This window comes from Pleurodeles waltl, chromosome 7 (genome assembly GCF_031143425.1).
Source record: "Pleurodeles waltl isolate 20211129_DDA chromosome 7, aPleWal1.hap1.20221129, whole genome shotgun sequence".
Taxonomy (NCBI): domain Eukaryota; kingdom Metazoa; phylum Chordata; class Amphibia; order Caudata; family Salamandridae; genus Pleurodeles; species Pleurodeles waltl.
This window is the reverse complement of record NC_090446.1, coordinates 548404126-548428077: the sequence shown is the minus strand read 5'-3', so window position 1 is coordinate 548428077 and position 23952 is coordinate 548404126. Positions and strand designations below refer to the sequence as shown.

The 23952-nt window shown below is 43.6% G+C and overlaps 1 protein-coding gene across 1 annotated transcript in view; it reads right to left on the bottom strand.

Annotated features, from left to right (window-relative positions):
• Nucleotides 1–7215: 7215 nt before the first annotated feature.
• LOC138246921 (extracellular calcium-sensing receptor-like) overlaps nucleotides 7216–23952 on the bottom strand; it is a 580560-nt gene continuing 563823 nt past the window's right edge. The window contains exon 6 of the mRNA XM_069201668.1: nucleotides 7216–8135. Coding sequence (XP_069057769.1) covers nucleotides 7216–8135 — 920 coding nt within the window. The remainder of the gene's footprint in view (nucleotides 8136–23952) is intronic.

The window sequence follows — 23952 nt, the reverse complement described above, 5'->3', positions numbered from 1 at the left end:
AGTAAAATGCATTTTATGCCTTTGCATGAACATGTCTGCAGGATCCTTTACAAACTCAATAGTGGGAACAGATTATAATGAGGTGGGGTAAGTGATGAGACCTGGAAACCTATTTCTTTAGACCATTAGAAAAGGGTATAATGATCAGTTTTTGGCCATCTCAAATGTAATAAACATGTGGGGTTTTATGCTATTCCTGGAGTCAACAAGGGATGCATCCATTATGGAGTGTAAAGAGAGTTTCTTCTGTTGTCTTGGAGCACATGCTGAAAATGCTTTATTCTGTACAATTTATTTGCAAGCGTTGCAGTTCCAACTGACCAGATGTTGTAAATACTTTAGGAGATGAAAAATATGAAAAGGATATTATAGTAAATAGAAAACAACTACATGGAATATAGCCCTGAGTACAGATATGGCAGTCTTTGGGTGGCCTGGTAGTAGGACATTGATCCTGATGACAAAGTTTTGAGTTCAAGCTGGTACAAAGCAATATGGTTGTTTTTCTGTATTCAGTCCATGAAAGACTGGGAGGTCCTAATGATGAAACCGTGTGATTTGGAGATTGGGGTAGATTGGATAGTCTCCAACCTCATCCTGTAAAACTATTCCTCAATTTGAGGTTGGCAGAATGTACTGATGAAAATCAATATTTTTGTTGGCTATGTGCATGCAATGGCCCCACGTAATAATCACACGAGGTTAGAGAAAATATTAAACTTTGTGTTATGCTGCAGATGACAAAGAGTGGTGGGCATCTAGATGAGTCAATTCTAAGAAAGTGGTGAATGCCAGAGATGCAACAATATATGTGATGCTCATGCAGGAGCGGACCATTTAATGTAATGCCGGGTGATCAGCAGTGTTGAAGGCTGCTGATAAATCATGGCAGACCAGGTAGCCTGGTGAAAGCAATCAGTGATTACTAGGGTATTATTTTTCACAGTATGGTGACAATTTCACAGCATCATGCTCAGCTATGGCTGGTGAAGGAAGCATACCTTCACACTAATCTCGTGCCCTGCCTGAAACACACACGCTGAGGTCCAGGAGAGAGATTCTAATAGTTAGGCCTTTGTAAGTGGTTTCTGCAGTTAATTTCATCATATTGCTTAGCAATTCTTCAATCACTTCTAAACAGTGAACAACCCAAGCTTCCTTTTTCATGCCAGACTCACCTTGACCCCACATTTTAATGTAGTAGTAATTTACACAAATGATAAGCTGAACTTGCTTAAAATTATCTTCCAACTACTTAAGTCGAACCACCACAATGACCTAGCCATGTCCTTGATCTTCCCTAAACTCGACTATTGCAAGCCCATTAACAGTATGTCAGCCTCCATGAGAAACAGACTCTGAAGTTGCAGAGGGCGCAAAATATATCAGCAAAGCTAGTTCCTGCGCTAAGGAGATGTGCCAGGCATAGTGCGCTCTTCGAGGTAGCTCAATGGAGCAAAGAAATGGCTTTATACTGTTGTGCTCCATGAACAAGACCTTCTGGGAGACAAGCCAGCTACATCCTAAGAACTTAGCAGCCCTTTATATCCAATTGAGGGAGCTTTAATGTCCTATGCAAATGCTAAGAATTACCAGTGATTTATTAACAACTGAAGAATGTACAAGCATGAATCACAATTGCAGACCAGTCCCTGCTCCCCCATTCCTCCCCAAGTGGCAAGCCCCCCATAAAGTCCAGAGGACAAACTCATGACCTTGTCTTTCAAAAATGGCTTAGTCTACCTATTTACCCATCAACTGATTGTTCATGCTTGTCAACACTAACACCATAACCGTATCCCAACTGAGCTCTAAAGAACGAAAAGAAGTCACGGATCAAAAAAGGTACTTAATAACTCTGGGAATCCCATAAAATAAACTAACGAGCCCAGAACCACAAAGGGTTTGAATTGGTACAATACATCATATTCAGAGATTGAAAAAACATTAAAAGGTAAATAATTACTACTGTACTTATGTGAAATTTGTGTGATATTCCATCCTGCCACTTGAAAGCAAGATACTAATCCATCCTCTTTTGAACTATTAGGGTCTTCCTTTCTGAGTGGTTGTAGTGATGTGAAATGGAGATATTCAAGTAGAACAATCGACTATCAGTGTGCCACTTGCAGACACATCTCTGCAGCAGGTTTACCAAATTATCTGAAGCCAAAATACCTCCTATGTACAATTGTTATCTTTTTTATTCAATTGTCAATGTTAACTTTGATTTTGAAATTAAATTCTCTTTTCTGTTCCTGTCTGGTTCCCAAAATATTAATCTCTTCGGAGCGTTGGATAGTCAGGGGCCATCCGAAGCACAGTGCTCATGTGCGTCGGGAGGCCCCCAGCTGTCCACGCACATGGCACTTGAAATCCCTCTGGTGTGGGCACAGAGGGATTTCTTTTACAAAGAAACAGCCTCAGGAGATGGGGAGAGCTTCCCTATCTACCAAGGCTGTCTCTTTGTTTTTATTTAAATTACGCCATTTCAATGAAAACAAAACTGAAATGAGCCAATCAGCTCATTTCACTTTCCCTGCCTCAGTGCTCATGGGGCTATCTCAGCCCCCCAAGTACCTGGGCAAGCGAGAGAGGTATCAATGGAAAGGAGATAATCTCCCCTTTCAAATGGTACCCCCCCGGTGGATCCCTGCTTGGGGATCATCACAGAAGGGCGATCATCATGCAGGGATCCACCCAGTAGACACCAGGGAGGGGGAGCCGCCCCTTGAGCCAGGGCTTTTGCTCCCCCATTATTTTTTGCGCAATATTTCAGTCTTTCTTCCTCCCTCGGGGGGACAGAAAGTGTACTAGGCACCAGTGACAGTTATTTATTTTGTATAGGGGTGGGGGGCTGCTCAAAATGGGCATGCCAATGCCCTTCACCCACGCCCAAATATGTAAACATTCTGTAGCCCCTGATCTGTCCCCCTCAGGGGGGCAGAAAGCCCACTAAGTACACGGTATTGCTTTTTTTCAAACTTTGGGGTGGGGGAGCTGAAGTGGGTCATAGTCCTTCAGCCCCCCACCCACAGACTAAGGCATCTCATCTGGATAGAAAGCAAGAGAACATTTGACTTTTTGGGGTTTTGATTTTACATACGGGCCAAGAGATCTTGGCTAACTCCAAATATCATCCCACTTGCAATAGTGCGCAACTGCATGTTTTGGACTCGGGTTCCCTGCCACCTGGAAAAACCTACCCGACCCAGACACATCTAAAAACTAAACATTTGTGCGTCACATGCATCCCACACCATTTTCTTACCCACAATGCTCTGCAAACCTCCAACTTTACCTGAAATCATATATTTTCCATACATTTCTGTGATGGAAACTTTTAGAATCCTACCATCCAGCATTGCCCCATCTAAACCAATTAAAATTCTGTCCCACCTGTGTGGGTGCTCAAAGCAGAGTCAGCCTAAAAACGTATGAAAAAAAAACTGCCCTTTTGGACCCGCTTTGGTTCACCTAAATTTCTACACGTTTTTGGACTTTCTCTGTGACAGGCACTCCTACAGAAGTAAGGTATCATTTTTATCAGGAGACCGAGGGGAACACTGGGTGGTAGGAAATTTGTGCTGGTGCGGTGATGCCACACACAAATGTGAGGAAAACTTGATTCTTTAGTTAAATTTGTAGTTTGCAGGGGATTCTGGATAAGAAAACTCTGGAGGATGCATGCAAACCACACCTCCTTGGACTCCTTCGGCTGTCTAGTTTTCAGAAATGTGTGGGTTTGGTAGGTTTTCCTAGATGGCTGCCAAGCCCGGAGCCAAAAACACAGGTGCCCCCCTGGCAAAAATAGGTCATTTTGTGCTAAATAATTTTGATGTCTCCGCAATACGTTTTGGGCTCTACCCTGTTGCAGGCACTAGGCCTACCAACACATTTGAGGTACCATTTTTATCGTACGACTTGGGGAAATGCAGGGTGGAAGAATGTTTATGGCTCCCCTCAGGTTCCAGAGCGTTCCATCACAGAAATGTGAGGAAAATGTGTTTTATACAAATTGTGAGGTTTGCAAGGGATTCTGGTTAACAGAACCTGGTAACAACCAGACAAGTCACCCCATTCCTGGATTCCCCTGGTGTCTATTTTAACAAATGTGCAGGTTTGCTAGGTTTCTTTCAGTGCTGGCTGAGCTACAGTCCAAAATCCACAGCAAGGCACATTGCAGAAAAAAGGTCAGTTTAGAGTGGAAAAATGTGCTGTGTCCATGTTGCATTTTGGGCAGTTTCCTGTCACAGGTACTAGGCCTACCCACTCAAGTGAGGTACCATTTATGCCAGGAGACATGGGGAACTCAGACTAGAAGAACAAGTGTTATTATCAATTGTCTTGCTCTGTATTTGTGCCTTCCAAATGTAAGACATTGAGTAAGAAAAAAGTAATTTTGAAAAATGACTTCTAGTTCACATGCTAGTATGGGTACCCACATTATATACCTATATATCCCTGCAACCAGAAGGGTCGTAATGGTATATTGCTTTTCAAAATTTGCCATATTTAGAAAAAGTTACAGAGGAAAACTTAGATACAAATGGCTATTTTTTGCAGCTCAATTTCATTACTTTTTATTTCAAGTTTTACTTTCTATAGGAAAACCTTGAAGGAACTACACAAATTACCCCTTTCTGAATTTAAAATTGTGTCTACTTTTCAGAAATGTATAATTTTCTGGGATCCGCCATTGGTTTCATACTCATTTCTGTTACTAACTGGAAGGAGATTGAAAGCACAACAAATAGGACAAATTAGGCATGTCCCAGGAAAATGCCAAAACAGCCTTGAAAATTTTGATTTTGTGGTTCTAGTCTGCCTGTTCCTAAAAGCTAGGAAAATAGTGCTTTTAGCACCGTAAACCTTCATTGATGGCATTAGCAGGGAAAAAGCAACTGTTTCTTCTGCAGCACTTTTTACTTATGTTTCCCCCAAAACACCATATTTAGCTGCATTTTGGCTAATTTCTTGGTCCCTGGGCACCTTTAGTATTCACAGAATGTTGGAAAAAAAGGACGCAAATTTGGCGTGGATAGCTTATGTGGACAAAAAGTTTTGGGGCCTAGACGCAAACTACCCATCACAGCAAAAAATAGTCTTAGCACATGAAAGGGAAAAGGCTTAGAGCAAAGGGGTTGAGAATAGGTTGGGAGCAAATATACAAAACAGAAGTCCAGCACTAGATGATAAAATGAGATTATTCTGATCTCTTTCTGCTCAGATGAGCCGGTATGAGAGAAAGCTAAGCACTGACTAACACGAGAATGAAGAATGTGATGAACTTGGTCTCGTAGAAACTGTCAGATAGTTTCATGGATAGGAAGGAGATGAAGACACTCAAACTAACAATCCCATGAAGGACAGCATGCTGTAGATACCGTGTTGAGTTTCATGATTATCTCCTAGGTCAGTGCTATGTTTTGGGAGTAAAGGGGACACTGTCACCCAAGCCACACCAATAGTCACTGGAATTAATGTGGGGGGCAGAACAACAGTGTAGGTTATCTTTGGAGCTAAAAATTTCTCGAGTTTGCTATTCTACTTAGAGGCCTTGATGACAATCACCACCGTGATAGTTTTAGCCATCACACAAGAAACACACAGGAAGGAAATGACGCCGAAGATGATTTGCCACATGTTGCACCAGAGGATCTGTTTTCCACTATAAAAAGGAAGCCTCACAGCACCTGCCCATTTAAAACTCTAGGGACCATGGATGTGCTAAAGGACGTCATGCATACGTGTACTAGTAACAAATATAACCAAATGGGAGTGAGACAACTAGGGGTTAAATTATGCCTCCCCCTTGCATACAGAATGCTTGTGAAGCCCACGATTTTCACAGGAGTGACTAATTGGCACGCCTATCAGGATAATAAGGGCAGATGCACCAGTGGCCTGGAATGCTTCTAGCAGCCAAAATGCCACATGTCTCGTCATATTATTTCATTCATGCCAATCCTGCATTTTTAATCAGTAGCACGTTGAATGCTTGATTTCTTTAGCCTATGATGCAAAGATAGAAGTTCACTTACAAGTACAAGAATTGAACATGCATTTAATAAAAAGGTAGGTTGATTGTCCCCCATAAAACATTTGCCACTTGTACCGGAAATAATGAGACAATCCCAAAGGCAATCGGCAGAAAATTGGTACAGCTATGCATCACTTGCTCCAGAGTGGTGCATCAAACATCCGTGTTTTCAACTGAAATGCATGAAACATTTATTGATGTGAACAGTTTGTTTCAAAACATGGCCTCGTCTGATTTTTTTAAGGTTGACACTGCTTCTGCCACACTCTGACTTACTGCAGCCTTATGTGCAAATGTTTATATATATTTAATGTTCACTCTTCTGTGTGTTCTTTTTAATTCAGACAAAATACGTTAATGAAAGAAATAATATTATGGATAAGAGAAGCAAATACATCATATGCACACCTGGGAAATCAATTCTGAAATAAGTAAATGATTTACATTAGTTAAGCGTTAATATGACAGACCAGCGTATCCTATTAACATGAGTTGGATTTGTCAACAGCGTTTTTCACGGTGCCACGCTACGGACTGCTACATAGCATGCACTTCTATGATAAGCAGGGCAGCACTCTGAAATGAGGCCCATATTTATACTTTTTTGCGCCTCATTTGCATCATTTTTTTATGCAAAGGCAGCGCAAAGTTCGAAAATATAATTGTATTTTCTAAGTTTGCACCACTTTTGCTTGAAAAATTATGCAAATGGGGCGCAAACAAAGTTCAAATATGGGCCTGAGTGTCTGCTTCTTCTCGTTCAGGCTTAAATTGCAGTGCAAGCGGTCACAAGGAAGCCCTGAAAAATGGCCCAGTGGGCCATCTGTGCCCAGCGGCCGACTGTGCCCAGCGGACTATATAATGACTATCAGTGGTCTAGAACACACTGGATCTAAAGTAACTACAATGTGACTACTACTTTGAACCAATAATAAATATTTAATAAATATTGTAGTTATTTGAATTGTACCCTAGAATTTGCAATTTTGAAACAAACTCCTAATGTGTGTGCTCTTGAACTATTAGGATGTCATTTCAAGATGTTCTTGTGATATAGATTTTGTACAGTAGGTTAATTCCTCACCTGTGTGCTACAAATGTACAACTTTCTACAGTAGGTGAAGTATTTTTGTTTTGGAAACTAGACCACACATAGACAATTGTTAGCACTGCTATATATTTTTCAAACTTGACTTTGATTTTGAAGATACGTAGTCTTTTGTGTTCCTTTCTGGCCTCCAAAATAATATGAATACTTTGGGACCAAATATACAAAAGAGAAGTCCAGCACTAGATGACAGAATAGCAAAAACCTCAACTGCAATCATAAATCTTCCCTTTGTGCTCAGATAAGCTGGTATGAATGACAGCCAGACGCTGACGAACACAAGCATGCTGAATGTGATGAACTTGGTCTCGTTGAAGCTGTCAGGTAGTTTCCTGGCTAGAAAGGAGATCACAAAACTCGCAGTAGCTAAGAATCCCATGAAGGCCAACATGCTGTAGAACCATCCAAAAGAGCCCTCGTTGCATCCAAGGAATATCTCTCTCATGGCAAGGCTAGTACTTTGCTCAGGAAAAGATGGGGAAGTTGTCAGCCAAGCCACCCCAATAGTCAATGGAATTAATGTGCAGGCCAGGACAATGGTGTAGGCAATCTTTGGACTTAAAAACTTCCTGAGACTGCTATTGGGTTTTGTTGCTTTGAAGACTATGACAACTGTGATGGTTTTAGCAAGCACACAAGAAATACAAAGAGAAAAGATTATTCCGAAAATGATTTGCTGCAACATGCACGTTAATTTCTTGGGACGACCAATGAAATTCATTGCACAGAGGAAGCACAGCATGAGTGAGATGAGCAGGAGGTAACTGATGCCGCGATTGTTAGCTTTCACAACGGGAGTGTCCCGGTACCAAACAAAGACACCAAAGACGCAGAAAGCATTTAGGAAAAAGAAAATAGACATTAACACTAATATTATACCAAGAGGCTCCTCATAGGACAGGAAGCTAATAGATTTTGGTATACATCTATTTCGTAAGGCACCGGACCAATGATCATAGGGGCACTTCAAGCAGTCTGCAGAATCTAGGAAAGACAGTGAAAACTTAGATGAAGTAATCAATACATAAAATACGGATTAGTGTTAAACATATCACAATGATCAGTGAAAGCAAAAAACAAGTTTCTAGCCCATAACATTGATGTGTTTTTAATCTTCATGACTTTGGTTTTATCATCAAAAAATGTTATGGGGAAGGGAAGGTTCCAAAGATCCTGAACATTTAGGGGGTCATTCTGACCCTGGCGGTCCATGACCGCCATGGCGGAGAGCGGCGGAAGCACCGCCAACAGGCTGGCGGTGCTTCCTGGGCGATTCTGACCACGGCGGTAAAGCCGCGGTCACAAAAGGGGAGCCGGCGGTTTCCTGCCGGTTTCCTGCTGTCCAAGGGAATCCGCCATGGCGGCGCTGCTTGCAGCACCGCCATGGGGATTCCGACCGCCTTCCCGCCATGGCGGGAACGGGTGCCGTGGGGCCCCTGGGGGCCCCTGCACTGCCCATGCCACTGGCATGGGCAGTGCAGGGGCCCCCTAACAGGGCCCCACAAAGATTTTCACTGTCTGCTGTGCAGACAGTGAAAATCGCGACGGGTGCCACTGCACCCGTCGCACCCCTGCAACTTCGCCGGCTCCATTCCGAGCCGGCTTCATTGTTGAAGGGGCTTTCCCGCTGGGCCGGCCGGCAGTCTTCTGGCGGTCGCCCGCCGGCCCAGCGGGAAAGCCGGAATGGCCGCCGCGGTCTTTTGACCGCAGAGGGGTCTTTCGGCGGGAACCGCTTGGCGGGCGGCGGGCGGCGACTGCCGACCGCCGCGGTCAGAATGACCGCCTTAGTCTTATAGCAGTCACGCTGGTGATAGGGCAAAGTGGCGGGGCGGGGGAAACAAAACAAAAATGACATTTAAAAAAAAATAAAAACGTACCTTGACTGCACCACCGCTCTCCACTTTATTGCAGGAACAGGGTCCCAGCCTGCCCTGTGGTCAATTGTGACGCTGGTCAAAGCAGCGTTACAATTGGCTCTAGCGACCTGACTGGGCGGTCTGAAGCAGAGTGGAAGCCTCTGCCTGCTCTCTTCAACCTGGCAACACAGTGCTGGGTTGGAGAGAGCCCTGTGTGCATGTGTGTTTGGCCAACCTGAGACGGCTGGCCAAACATATATGCCCATTGAGGGGAGAGCTGTCCACTCCCCTCCATGGCTGTCATCCCCCTATGGCCCCACCCCTTTAAAAGTAAAACGATAATAAAGTTAATTTATTATCATTTTATTTTTAAAGGTTTGCAGCTGTTGCTGCTGCTGGTGGTAGGGCGAAGCTCCTCCACCATAGTGGAGGAGCTGCACCTGTCTTATAGGGAAATGTCGGTTGCAGCTGCAGGAAAAACTGCAGAACGGATTTTAACAACACTTAAATGAGGTTAAGTGATGCAATACAAATTTCAAAGTGGTTTGGTTTTGTGAAGATCTGTTCGGCACCTTTTTAAAAAATGCCTTAAAACTAAAGGTCAAATAAATCATAGACACCTGGACAGCAGGGATAAAATGTTGGATATAGCAAGTCGATCAATGAAAAACTGAAGACTCAAGAAATCTGATTGGATGAGTGAAAAATATTTTGCCCTGGTCCAATTCAGATTGTATCTTTCTGTTCATCATAAACCACAAGGCCAAAGAACAGGTGGCGTGCAAATGTCCCCAAGATGCATACTAGGTGCTGTTTTCATTAAGTATTTATTTTGGGACAGTTCTTTTTAAAATTACCTTTTTCAAACAAGAAAATGTTTATTGAAAACAGTAAGTGAAACAATGGCCTATGTGTTTGACTAAAGTAAATTATTAACATAGATACAAATGTGGAATATTTGAATATTTCTGCTTTGTTAAAAAGTCATTCTGGCTATAGAAGGAAGATATTTTTTAATCTGCTGTCCGCAGGGTGCAGCTAACAGCAGGTACTGATTGGAATTAGAATGCTCAGCTTTTGTTTACCTTTCATAGAACAGAATGTTGATTAAACAATGGACAAATGTAAAGACCCACAAATCAGATTAGAGTTTTCATTGTGATGTTACTCTAGAAGTTTAGAAAAACATGCTTTGGTTTGTTAAAAAAAACACATTCTGTCTGTAGATGGAAAATATTGTTGACGCTATTTTCTGCAATGTACAGATCTGAAATATGTTATTCATATTTTGTGCCATTTTATGATCAAAATGTTTATTAACGAGATACTGTTGCACACATATCTTGGAAAAGTCGATAATGATGATGTGATCCATAGTTTGCAGGGATCCCTGAAATAATTTCCATATTTCAAGTGTTCCTGTGAGATCTGGGGTTCCATACCACTCTATTCATTGTAATACCATCACTCAATCATATGCCACTTGTCGTATGAGATTTCATCAGCACTGACACTTATAATGTAAGATGTTATCAATGACTTCAGGATTAATAAAAGATCTTGGGGGCTTGAGTTATGGTCTGATTAGCATACAATAAATGGAGAATTTCAGGGTTTCGGGGTTTTCCCTTGGAACCATACCTTCACTATATGTGAGGGGTTGTAACGAATTTCCGAGTTTTATTTTTAATTAACATGGAAGAATTATAAACAAAAGTATCCAAAATGTATCTTTAAAAAGATTTTTAGTGATTTGTTGAGACTTTTAATGCTTTGCTACACCTATCACACATATTGATATAATGTACAGTATAGAGCTGTCAGCGATGTGGAAGCTGAGCGCAGTGGACTGTGGTTTTAAGCATGTCTGATCTGTGGCCAGGCCACTGCACCTTTGTTTCTGCTGCATACAGCCTTGGTTTTGTGCATGGTGGCCTGTGTCACCCACTACACTATAGGTCTCAATGTGCATGGTTTTGACAGTGAGCACCAGTAGCAGGGCCTTTCCAGTCTACAAACCACCGACAATATTGCACAATGGCTCTGGAAGCAAGATGTGACTCATATCAGCTCCCGTGGCAAAACCTATACATCCGGGTCAGTAAGCCCAGTCTTTGGCAACCTGAAACAGGCGTGGACCAGGGCCTGCATCAGTCCCAATGCACTGTGTTACTGCACATGTCCTTTGGTTATGTGCAGCAAGCTTCAAGTTCAAGGTGTTAGCCTTCAGTCAGGAATTTCACCAGTGCTTTAATCATGGATCCCAGTGCTGAAAACCTTTGTCTGTACCTGGTGGGCTCTAGACTCAGAGCCAGGCAAATAACTGTGCTTGGCCTTCAGACATTTGTATAGGCCTCTGAATATGAGGTCTCCAAGGTTTAGGATGCAGGTTGTCATTAGTCATGTCTGCATGTCATTTAGCAGACCTTCAGCATGTTAAGCCCAGTTCTGCAATTTCAATTACCATGAACATTCAATAAATAGCACCACAGCTGCTAATACATTACAGGAATATTGGTTTGTTTATAAGTTCCGCACTGTTTCACAAATTTGCACAAAATTATGCTACATTTTGACATGACACGTTTTGTGCCGGTCCATCTATAGGAAAAAGAGTTAGTGGTTGGTCAAAAAAGAAACAGTTCATGTTCAAGTTCCCGTAGGTAACTTTCCTCTCCATTACTTCAAAACCTGCTGAATGGAATCACACCAAATGTAACATGATAGTAAAACTGTATTTAAAAATTAGCTTTTGCTGTTTTATGTAATCTTTTTCAACAGGTTTCGAGATACTTATGTTTCAAAAGGTGCTGGTCATGCTTGGAAAGGTAAAACATTTGAACATCAGTTGGGTTTGCAAGCCTGAAACTCACAAGTTAAAAAATTTTTTGTCAAACCTTCTTTATTAGCGTTTCGGTGGTACAGAAATTCAGAACACTGACGATAGGGACAGAAGCCAACAAAATAGTTGACATATGGCATAGCATACAATTAAGGTAGCAAGTGTCTTGTCAACATGTTGGTACAAGGAAAGCATGAAACCAAAGTACCACCTTATAGTTAAAACATCCTAACAAGGATACAAGTAATATGCTTAACCAAAAAGAACACTTAACCAATTGGCATGGAGAAATCGGCGTGAGAAAGGTTTCCTAACAGTGGGAGCCTGTTTTAGGTGTGTTTCCATAAGACAGCATACATTTAAACTACGGAGAGGATGAAAGGGGAGGTTCTATATGTGGAAGAGATGGAGCGCTCTTATGTGGGAATGACAGGAGAAAAGCTGAGGCTCCCTGGAGAGGAACTGCACCAGGGGTCCCCAGATGTAGTGGAAGCCTGTCCTGTTGTACACTAGTACATCAGCCATACACTCCATGGGGAGGGCCTACCAGAGTCTTGTGTGCCATTGAGATATGTATGGGTCCTCAGGTTTCCTCCATGCAGCCATGAGGGCCATCTTAGCTGCCCCCAGACTGAGCCACATGATGGAGCGATCCCCTACCATCTGATGTTTCACTGGGGGTCACCAAGTCCCAACAGCACACACTGCAGCCAATGGGGATTGGATAACCTAGAATTTCTTTAAATTATGACAACATTTCATTCCAGTACGGATGAATAGTCTGGCAGTCCCACCATGTGTGGCGGAAGTCTCCCTACAGCCCATATCCTCATCAACATGCATTGAGCGTGCCTTGATAAATCTTTTTGAGTTTATCTGGATACTGGTACCAATCATAGAGGAGTTTATAATGTGCCTCTCGGAGCCCAATGGAGTGATTAAACCTAGGAATACCTCAGTAGAGGGTGTTCCATTGCTTGCCAAAGGCCATATTATGATGAATAGGGGTGTTGGGAGAGAGGAAAGTTGATAATCCATATGCCTTAGTCACTGCATCCCATACTTTAAGCATGGTGGCCGTGGGTGTACTCAGGTAGGCATTCTGCGGGCAGTCTTGTTGGGGATCCCACAATCACAGATTGTCCGCCCATCACTGCACGGATCCATGTGCAACCATAAGGTGTCAAATACCTTTAGAGACCACTCAGATACTATGCAGAATTGAGCTCCTCCTTAGTAAATTTGAACATCCTGCACTGCTAGGCCCCACGATTCCTTCAGATTGGTCAGTACTCTAAGGGAGGGTCGTACCATGTGTCTTTGCCACAAAAACCTCATTATTATCGCACAGACTTCTGTAAAAACATCTCTAGGTACCTCTAATGGGAGACCCTGAAAAAGATATAAGATGCATGGAAGTACTGTCATCTTGATCGCATTTATGCAACCCATCCATGTGAGGTGTTTTGAGGCCCAGTGTTTAAAGTCTGTCTTCAGGCATCGTAGCAGAGGAGGGTAGTTTGCTTTACCTAAATTCTCCACTTTAGATGTAAGCTTAATCCCAAGTAGGTAACCTCTTTCTTGGCCCATTGGAAAAGAAACTGGGAGGCGATACTCTCCATTTCTGCCAAGGGGATTGTCAATTTGAGTAAAAAAGACCTTTGGATATTAACACGAAATCCCAACACTTTCTTGTAATCCCGGAGTTCCAGTTCAAGGGCAGAAAGCGAGGTGTGGGGAGAAGTGAGGGCAAGCAGGACATTGTCCACAAATAGGGAGTTATTATGTTCATCGGAGTCAACATGTATGCCTTGAATAGTGGGATTGGCCCTTATCTTAGCAGCCAATGGCTCTATACTGTGTAGAGAAAGCAAGGGGGATAGTGGGCAACCCTGCCGCATCCACCATGCCAGCACAAAATATTCTGATGCTGTACCATTTAAAATGACCCATAAATTGGGACGAGAGTAGATGGACATTATCATAGTGATAAACCTCTTGCTGAACCTGAACTGATGCAATGTGGCAACCAGGAACAACGTGTGTACACGGTCAAAGGTTTTCTAGGCATCTAGTGCCAGAAAAACTGCAGGTAAATTTTTCTTGGTCCCCTTGTCCAGTAGATGGATCACCCGCCACAAGCTATTGTGAGGTTGGCGCCCTTTAATAAATCCAGACTGATCCAGGTGTATCAATTTAGGCATAACATTTTCCAATCATGTGGCGAAGATGTTGGTGTAAAGTTTAGCATAAGTTATAATTTTGTACAATTTTTCACCATCTTGAAATGTGGAAAAGTCATGGAGACAAGAATAGGCATGAAACAGATGGCACATATAAATAGACAAAGGTGTTGGAAAGTAAAGGACTGGTGAATGATAAAAATGTGCAAGTCAATCTGCAGATTTAACATAAAAAAAAAGTTTCATAGATGAGGTGTACAATTGCAATAAATTGAAAGCATGAAATAGATGCCTTTGAAAATACATGCGTTTTGAAAAACAAATAGAATAAAAAACGTTTGAGTGGTCTGGCATTTGTGCCCGTTGTGGGGCCCAGGATAGACCTTGCTGCACATTAATCTCTGCATCCAGCCAGGAGGATGTACAGGTTTTCTGGGGACAGGATCAGGTCTCGTGAAACAGATATTCTCTTTAGAGAGGAAGCTGATCTCAAGAATAGAAAAGAGGTGCATCTTTTCATTCCCAAACGTTGCCAGTTGTAAGGAAACCAACTGCCCATCAGTAACTGTGGTGCACTCATATTTATGGTTGCTTTTAAGATTTACAACATTCTCCCTTTCTGTTTTTTTTCTCAGAAGTGTGTAACGCCCACAGCACCACATTGTGTCATAGAGGCAGTCCTCTGTTGAGAACAGATATTGCTATAACAGCAATTAATATGGAGAAGGGACACCTGAGTGTTTGAAAAGGACTTTTTTGTGTGTCCCCAGATTATTTCCTTAACCTTTTTTGCTGGCAGTAGAACTCTTCTGCACTTTACCCCTGCCGACCTTTGTTAAAATGCCTCTGCACCCCCTTTCAACATGATGAAATTGGCATACCCAGTTGCCATATTTAACTTACCTATAAGTCCCCAGTAAATGGTACAAAAATGCCCCAAATACTATTTTCCCTATAGCAAGTGTGGCTGTTTCATATGAAAGCAATGGGCTAGAAAATTACATTTAATAATGCTATCGCCAGGTAAGAAATAGCAAAAATTCAAATTTTTGGTCTTTTTGAAATTTTTATTACACTCCAAATTATCCGGTGGGTGCAGACTTGTAATAAATAGTTAGGAAATGGTACTTTTAGAAAGTTACCTTCTCCTTGCCTAAAGCCCCTGGAGGCCCACTTGCATGAATTCCAGCTGTCACCTACAAGCTGAAAAGTCCCCTTGATGAAGCACAAAAAATGCTCACACAGCTGGATAATGGCCTGGTTGCTGAGTGGTGGTCTGTTCCTCTAGCAGGATGACCATTTGGCCTGGGCTAGGAACTTCTAAGAGGTCTACTCTGTCAGAGGCAAATGTTCGCTTACACCTGGAAAGGGTCCTTATTTGTTACCCCCATCAGAGAGGTACCAATTCTAGTGGGAAAAGAGCTACCCACAGAACTGTTTTATAGTGACCCGAGAGGAGGGGGTTGCTCACTTCCCTGGCCACACCTCTGAGGTGGGCCCAGAAGTGTTAGGAACTGGGAGTCACCCCGACCCCTCCTCACAAGCTGCTTCCAGGCATAAATGAAGCTCCTACATTATCCTCCTCAGAACCCTTTCTGGACCTGTGGAAGAGGTGGAGAGGATTGGACCAGCTGTCTGTCATCCAAAAAGAGGTTAAAAGACTGGATCTGCTGTTCCTCTTGTAACTAGGACAAAGGTCCAAGTGTCCAAGTGTCCTGAAGCTGACCTGCCTTTAAAAGAAGAGGGACACATACAGTGGCACAATCAAGCTACAAGAGGTCTTTCCTGCAACTGCCCATCTAAGCAGTTCCAACAAACCCTGCCCTGGATTCTGCTTCATGCCTCTATTAGAGAGAGTCCTGTCGCCAAAGTCCTGGACCATTGTCTGGTGTTAAAGTGTATTCCTCCTAACATATCCTGAAACCTGAGGCTTAGATACTTTTTGGCTTCAAGAACCCCTAGCAGGTAAGGACCAATCTGGCAAGTGGAATGGGACAAAAGAAAAGTTGTTAAAGCTTTCATTAAAATATAAAACATATGATATTTTATTAAATTGAATGAATGAGAAACAGGCCTAACCAGAGATGCCTTTTGAAACTGCACCTTAATTTTAAACGTTGCAGGACCTGTCTTTGTTTTACATGCACAACTGCTAGCGTTCACAAAATCTTCAAAATTCAACTTGACATAAAAGTTTTTTTATTCTATCCTTTGCATGGCCTACGCATGATACAAGTGTCTTCCTGTTTAACAAAGAAGGCAATATTAAAGTATACTTTTCTGCCTTATTAACCTGATCTTTAAAATTGCATCTTTATGAATGGGCTTACAGTGTGGAAGATGTGTGAGAAAGTTGTAACATGTTTAGCAAGTTTTAATTTTTTTCAGAAGCAAAAGAGCATAGGAACTTTCGTGTATATTGCAAATTCACCCTCTACAAAAAGAATTCATGTTACAAGTCTGAATCACTCCTTGTTTGAGAAAAGCTACATCAACTGAGCCTACAAAGACATGACACATAAAAATCAGTAATGTTTGAATATGTTTCTTCTTTCATGTATTATAAAAGTGTCCTAGGGAAAGTGAGAGGAGAGATTCTTCTGCAAAGCTTGAGCATAGAACAGAGAGCAGCGGAAACTCTGAGCTGATAGGATGTGAGGCAGAGTGAGAGGAAGATACCATTTTGATTTATTTCAAGAAATATCATTCTTCTGACTTTTCTTTTCAGCTGGTTAGACTATTGAAGCATGTTACTGTACTCATTATGAGTATTGATAGCTTTACTCACTAGTCTGAATTGAAAAAGACAAGATATACAAATATTATAAATACAATTTTAATCTACAACCAAAATCTCTTTATTGACTCTTACAGAATTTTGAGAATGTATAATAAAGCATAATAATGCATAATAAATGTTGGTGTTGCAGCTTCTGACTCTATATTCCATTCCCAAGATCCATTCTCTCAGGTGGCCCAAAAGCAGCATGAGGTGTTTATAGTTTTAGTAACTTGTATTGCCCCAGTATGTTGCAGCTGGGCCAAAGATTCAATTTGCTCCCACTCATAGCTTTTCCATAGCAGCAAATCTGATTCAGCAGGACCTTGTGGAAAAGATATCAGTCCTTGTGTAACCTATTCAGCTACAGCATGCAGCCTTGCCCAGCTTGAAGAATCTAAATGTAGACATTTTCACTGGGCAAAGGCACCAAAAGTATCTTGCTGGTGAAGGATGTTTTCTAAAAGTGAAACTAAAATTGTTTCTACTCTGATCTTTCCCACCTAAAGTCAATGACTTCACCTAGACGTTCTCCAGAAGCTATCACATGACGTGGCACACTTTTGGCCACAGCTCGCTGCCTTGCCCTGCGGAATATTTCTTACTCCCACTTCAGAGACTAACAGGGTCATTATGACTTTGGCGGAAGGAAAAGCCTGTCTGCTGGAGTCTTGATGGGTAGGTTGCTGCAAGTACAGCCACCTCCCTGCTGTCACCATTACGAGTTTCCCGCTGGCCCAGTGGGAAATAGCCTACAGCATTGTCTCCGGCTCGTAATTGAGCAGGCGGCAATGCTGCAGTGCATAGGGTGCAGCAGCACCCTTCGCAAAGTTCACTGTCTGCTTTGCAGACAGTGAACTTTGTGACTGTGCTGATCAGGAGGGCATCTGCACTGCCCAGGCTACGTGCATGGGCAGTGCAAGGCCCACCTGCGGCACCCAGCACCCCATCTCTGCCAGCCTTTTCATGGTGGTGCTACCTCCATGAAATTGCTGGCAGAGAAGAGGGGTCATGATCCCCAGGGCGGTGCTGATTGCAGCGCAGCCCAGGCGGATTAGGACTTTCAGCACCGCCACAGAATCATGTTGATGAAAAGTGGTGGTGCTGGCGGTCCGACTGCGGCACTACCACGGTGGTCATAATGTGGTGGTCAGACCACCACATTGGCGGCGGTCTGACCGCGACCCTGGCGATCATTTCACCGCCAGGGTCATAATGAGGCCCAAAGTCCAAAGATAAACCTTCTGATCAGGTCAAACCTGTTTTCTGCTCGACCTAGGCTCACTCATAGTCGGTCTTAACTTGTGTCTAGGTACCAGTCAAGCACAACCAGATGACCGTATTTGGCACTTTACTATTAAAATGTAATGATGCATATCACCAGTTTCCCTTAATAGATTTGAGCTATTTTGTTGTCCTTTTATTTAGTGAAATGCATTCTATATTTCGAAACTGGTTTGGGTTTTTTCTTGTGTTCTGTTTTGACTTTATCACTATTTTGATACTGCATAAATACTTTACACATTGCCTCAAAGTTAAGCCTATCTGCTTTGTGCGATAGCTACTTGGGGGGTTACACTCCGGGTTATTTAGTGACTTCAGTGATTCATCCTCACAAGAGTTGTGGTTATTACTTGAGATGATTATTCAACCTCCTCAACTAATACCCCAATTTCTTACACTAAGCAAATGCTGTTCTTATTTGTGAATGCTACTCATTGGGCTGAGAGACCCAGACCTTGTAGAGGGGTATTAGAAAAAGACATTATGCCCTGAAATCAACATATACTGCCACTAGTTTCCCAATTGCCTGGTTTATACTCACATCACTATAGTGAGGTACTGTTTAGATGTATGTCTCTACTTACAACCTACCACACTGTCAGGGGGAACAATCAAAAGCTATGGATGTGCTGCACCTCTGAGGGGACATGCAAACCAAGAAACACCAGAAGAGCCAGTAGCCACAATATTGCACAAGTCCAGCTGGTCCATAGCTTTTAAGGCCAAAAGGAGTATTGACTCAATCATTAAAAGTCAAAATTAAATACTTGGAACTGTTGTGTAGACATTTTTGTTAAAGCTTCATACACATTATTTGAGCACACTAGGCCTGCTGCACCTTAACCTAGACATATTTTATTCAGCTTTGTTTATAATTTTAACCATAGCCACATTTGCAGTCTTTGTTCTTAAACAAAGACATTTCTTTCACTCTGTGCTTTTCTCAAGGCTACAGTAAGATAGGTTGCCGGTAAACGTGGCAACGCTTTGTCTCTAGTGTTCATAGAAATATACACACTTTTACATAGGGATCCTTTCTTGGAACATCAGTTGTTTTATTATAAAACACTACTTTGACAAATGTATGTTAGAGGGAGATTCCAGTCAGATGACCACGACTCTTTGGTGATTGCTGAGTGCTTCGCTGCAGCTGCTTAAGTAGACTACACGCCCCTTGCTCAGATATGAGTGATGATGTCTTCCCAGGGGAACCTGAAGGGCAGAACTAGAGCTTAGCATGCTGTGCTCTAACATAGCCTAGGTAGGAGTTATTTGAATGATTCTAGTGACAATATGCTAGCGTTATTTTTATGCTTTACTCTCCTTGTCACAATCTTAATCCTGTCATGATTCATCGTCCTAGTTATTGCAGTAGATGCTTTATTATCTAAGATGCAGTTACTTCAATTAAACCTTATTGAAATATATTCTGCCTCTGATTGTCCTTGTCTATGTGAGACTAATGTAACTGAGAGAAACGGATGAGATCTGAGTGGCCACGATTCCCCTGACTTAATTGGGTCATGCGCTTGGTTGCCCAATCATCCCTACTCTTGAGTGGAGATGAGGCACTGATAGTCAGCCGGAACAAAACCCGGATTACGCTGACAGGTGTCACCTGTAGTGGGTTCAGACTCACTCTCCCACAGCGCAAGTGATTCTGCTGCCCAAATCCAGTAGTCTCATTAGAATAATGAGAGCCTACGCAAGATGGCACCGCCAACGTTTCTTCAGGCTCTAATTTTCGGGTCCTCCTGAGTATCTCTGTCTCACTACATGCAAAGACACATCAGTACTACATACGGAGACATCCGTGGTATTGAGGATTTTCCTCCTTAGCTGAGTAGGGAGTACCTAACTAATGTTGTGGGTTGTTGAAGCTTGAACTCTGAAAGGATAATCCCCATTTGGTGTGCTTACCTCTGAACAGAATTAACCACTCATCATGGCGAACCAGAAAGAGGTAGCAATTGCAGTCAATATGCGACCACTCCTTACTGCACATTATTGTCACCTGGCCTAACGGCCCAGGGGATCCTGTTACATTTGTTGTTGAGGCTCATCCAAACCTATAGAACAGAAATGTTTTATTCTTGGGTCGCATTCCAAGCAGCTGATGGGAACACACATACATTTCACCACTATACACTTGCTAACACACCTGCACAATACAGAGCATATGCATATTTAGAAATACCTCTATCTTATCAAGAACATAATAATTGGCTTGATGGCATCCTACCCCATACAATTCTACATGTTAGGTTAGGTCCTCTAAGTAATTTTGGTCCTACCTGGCCTTTATTGGCCACATATACACCTCACCCTTATACAGTGAACTTAACGGCAGCTGAAGTCCGTCGCTTATATGCTGAGCTTACGGCCATATACAAACGATTAGTACAGTTTGTAATGCAAACATTAAACACAAACCCAGCACATGCTGCTACGGCGCAACCACATGCAGTAACACCAGCCATTAATCCTGCGACTGTGAATTCGATCATGGGTAAAGTACCCGCCAAAGGAGAAGAGATTCAGTTTTGGTTAGCTGAGAAAATAAACGCATTAGAAGCAGTATTTCCCCACACGGGACCTAAGGATAAGCATAGAATATTAACTATGTGCTTGCCATTTGGGATGGTTCCCACAGTAGATAACTGCAATACTTGGGGCACGGTATTTGCCACGCTTTATACCTCCAAAACATGGTACATCGACATTTGCTAATTTACCAGAAGTGTTGAAACAAATTGAAGATGAATACGGGGCTGCCCCCGCCCTAGACTTGGGCATGCAACTTATGTTACCTTAAAGGGGAAGCAGTCGCTCTAGCGGTCACATGCGCCTCTGGGACGTTCCTCCACAGGACCAAGAGTGTGAGCTGCCAAAGGTTATCGCAGAGACCTACTCTAGTATTGGTCGAGATATTCTGGGGGCCAGACCTACAAAACTACAATTACAGGGTAAATCTAATAAAGATACTACCAAGCAAGCTCCTGAGGCTTCTAAAAAACGCTGGTATAAAAAACAACACAGAACAAAAAAAGAAAGGGGGGAATCTACGCATACGGAGACCCCACAGAATAGATATAACCTCAGAAATAGAGATTATATAAAAATACCTGACAGATATCAATATACTGATACACGCCAATCTCGTTCCTTTCAGGACTCACCGGAATAATGCAGTGAGAGAGGTGGGCGGTCAGAGCAAAGAACTGAGCATGTGAAACTGAACAAGAATCCCAATGCTCTACAGAAGTTTCTCTTAAAAAAGAAGAGAAACTTCCTCAACAAAATCCGCAATTCAAAAAGAAAAAAGTGGCAGCAGTTGCAGTTCGACATGCCACTCATGAAGAGGGCTCTATTGAAGAAAAAAAAGTGGGCAGTAACACTATTAGACAGCACGGCAGAGTTCACAATAGTTTGCCAGAAACTTCAAGAGCATCTGGAGGTGAAAGCAACTGATGATTTCTTACATGTTGAAACTGGGGACCTCTGTGTCTCCACCCCTGTTAGGGTGTATAAAGTAACGTTACAGTTAGAAGGACACATTGAACAGACAATCGACGCAATCTTTTGTACCGCATCTTAAATATATATCATATTCTACTGGCCAAAAGGGATTGGCCACCTGAATTTGTCGGTACTTGCCCTTATGGGGAAGATGTTATCAAACCTTCTTTCTCGCCCCTTGTTCCCGATGAGCACGTAGAATCCTGTGCCATCGATTGGGCATTGGCGCAGGTACCTGCATTATATAGCAACCACGTAGGGTGGGATAAAGATTTCCCTTATCATGTAATTCCTCTTAAAAATCAACTCTAACCTCAACCACAGTATCCAATAAAACATGATGCAAAAGCACCAGTGAGGGAAATCCTCACACAACTGGAGTACCAGGGCGTAATCGAACCCTGTGTCTCACCAATGAATAATCCCATATTCCCAGTAGCTAAACCGGACCATTCGTACAGAATAGTCTTGGACTACAGATATTTAAACAGTCATACACGCACATACACTATACAAAACTCACATAGCACAGCACTCATGAACAACATAGTGCGCTAAAAATACAAAACAACACTAGGGGGGTGATTCTAACCCTGGCGGTCGGTGTTAAAGCGGCGGCCAACCCGCCACCAGGCTGGCGGTAAAAAATATGGGATTCTGACCCTGGCGGGAACCGCCAACACAGACAGCCACCTTAACACTCCGACCGCCACGGCGGTACAAACAAACAGCGCGGCGGTCACCGCCAACAGACAGGCGGCAGACAATGTACCGCCCACACTATTCCAACTCACCAATCCGCCACCTTTTCCGGGGCGGGAGCACCGCCGATAAAAACACGGCGGAAACAGACTACGGACGGGAAAACGCTCACCACTACGCACTCCAGGAGGAAGGAGGACAGCATGGAACCCGAATTAAACATCCTACCTGCTCTCGTCTACCTTCTCATCTACCACGAGTACGAAGTCCGGCGCAGACGACAACGATGAGTACTGCACCTACGACACACGGGAGGGGGAGGATGAAAGGTTACGGGCACACACATATGCGACCCCCCCCCCCCCCCAACTATGTACTCACCAATGCAGCGCACCAAGTCACAGTGACACCACCCAAACACCCCTGAAAAATGCTAGGACATAATCATATTTTGAATAAATATTTATGTACCAAAAAGCTCCAGAAAATTAGCGTACAACCATGAAAGATATCCACAACAAAACTAATGACACACACATCAGTGTATAACTGAAGTACCAAGTCCTGCACAACCTACGATTTCAGCATGTCCGTGGGCCAAAGTCTTGAGAAACAAGGGCAAAGCCCACACAGGAGACCTGAGTCCTTTGGAGAGAACACTGCAGGGGCATCAGATGTAAAAACTACAGGCACCTCAGGGGGAAGGGAAGGGGGGGGCACCACAGCCACATGAGTCCATGACGCCAGATCCACGAGGAGCCACCATGCCCACTGGACCATCCTGGGGAGTGCAAAGCCACAGTCTCTCTCTCAAGTCTCTGCAGTGGGTGGATTGCCCACTGGACCATCCTGGGGAGTGCAAAGCCACAGTCTCTCAATGTCTCTACAGTGGGTGGGCTGCCCACTGGGCCATCCTGGGGAGTGCAAAGCCACAGTCTCTCAATGTCTCTACAGTGGGTGGGCTGCCCACTGGGCCATCCTGGGGAGTGCAAAGCCACAGTCTCTCAATGTCTCTACAGTGGGTGGGCTGCCCACTGGGCCATCCTGGGGAGTGCAAAGCCACAGTCTCTCAATGTCTCTACAGTGGGTGGGCTGCCCACTGGGCCATCCTGGGGAGTGCAAAGCCACAGTCTCTCAATGTCTCTACAGTGGGTGGGCTGCCCACTGGACCATCCTGGGGAGTGCAAAGCCACAGTCCATCAGGTGGATGACAGTCTCCACTGGTCAAGGAGGAGGCATGGTGGGCACAGTGAACCATAAACGGTGCTTGCGACGGCGGTGCCCAGCGGAGCGGTGCTTGAGAGGAAGGGCCCAGCGGAGCGGTGCTTGAGAAGAAGGGCCCAGCGGAGCGGTGCTTGAGAAGAAGGGCCCAGCGGAGCGGTGCTTGAGAAGAAGGGCCCAGCGGAGCGGTGCTTGAGAAGAAGGGCCCAGCGGAGCGGTGCTTGAGACGGCGGGGCCCAGCGGAGCGGTGCTTGAGACGGCGGTGCCCAGCGGAGCGGTGCTTGAGAGGAAGGGCCCAGCGGAGCGGTGCTTGAGAAGAAGGGCCCAGCGGAGCGGTGCTTGAGAAGAAGGGCCCAGCGGAGCGGTGCTTGAGAAGAAGGGCCCAGCGGAGCGGTGCTTGAGAAGAAGGGCCCAG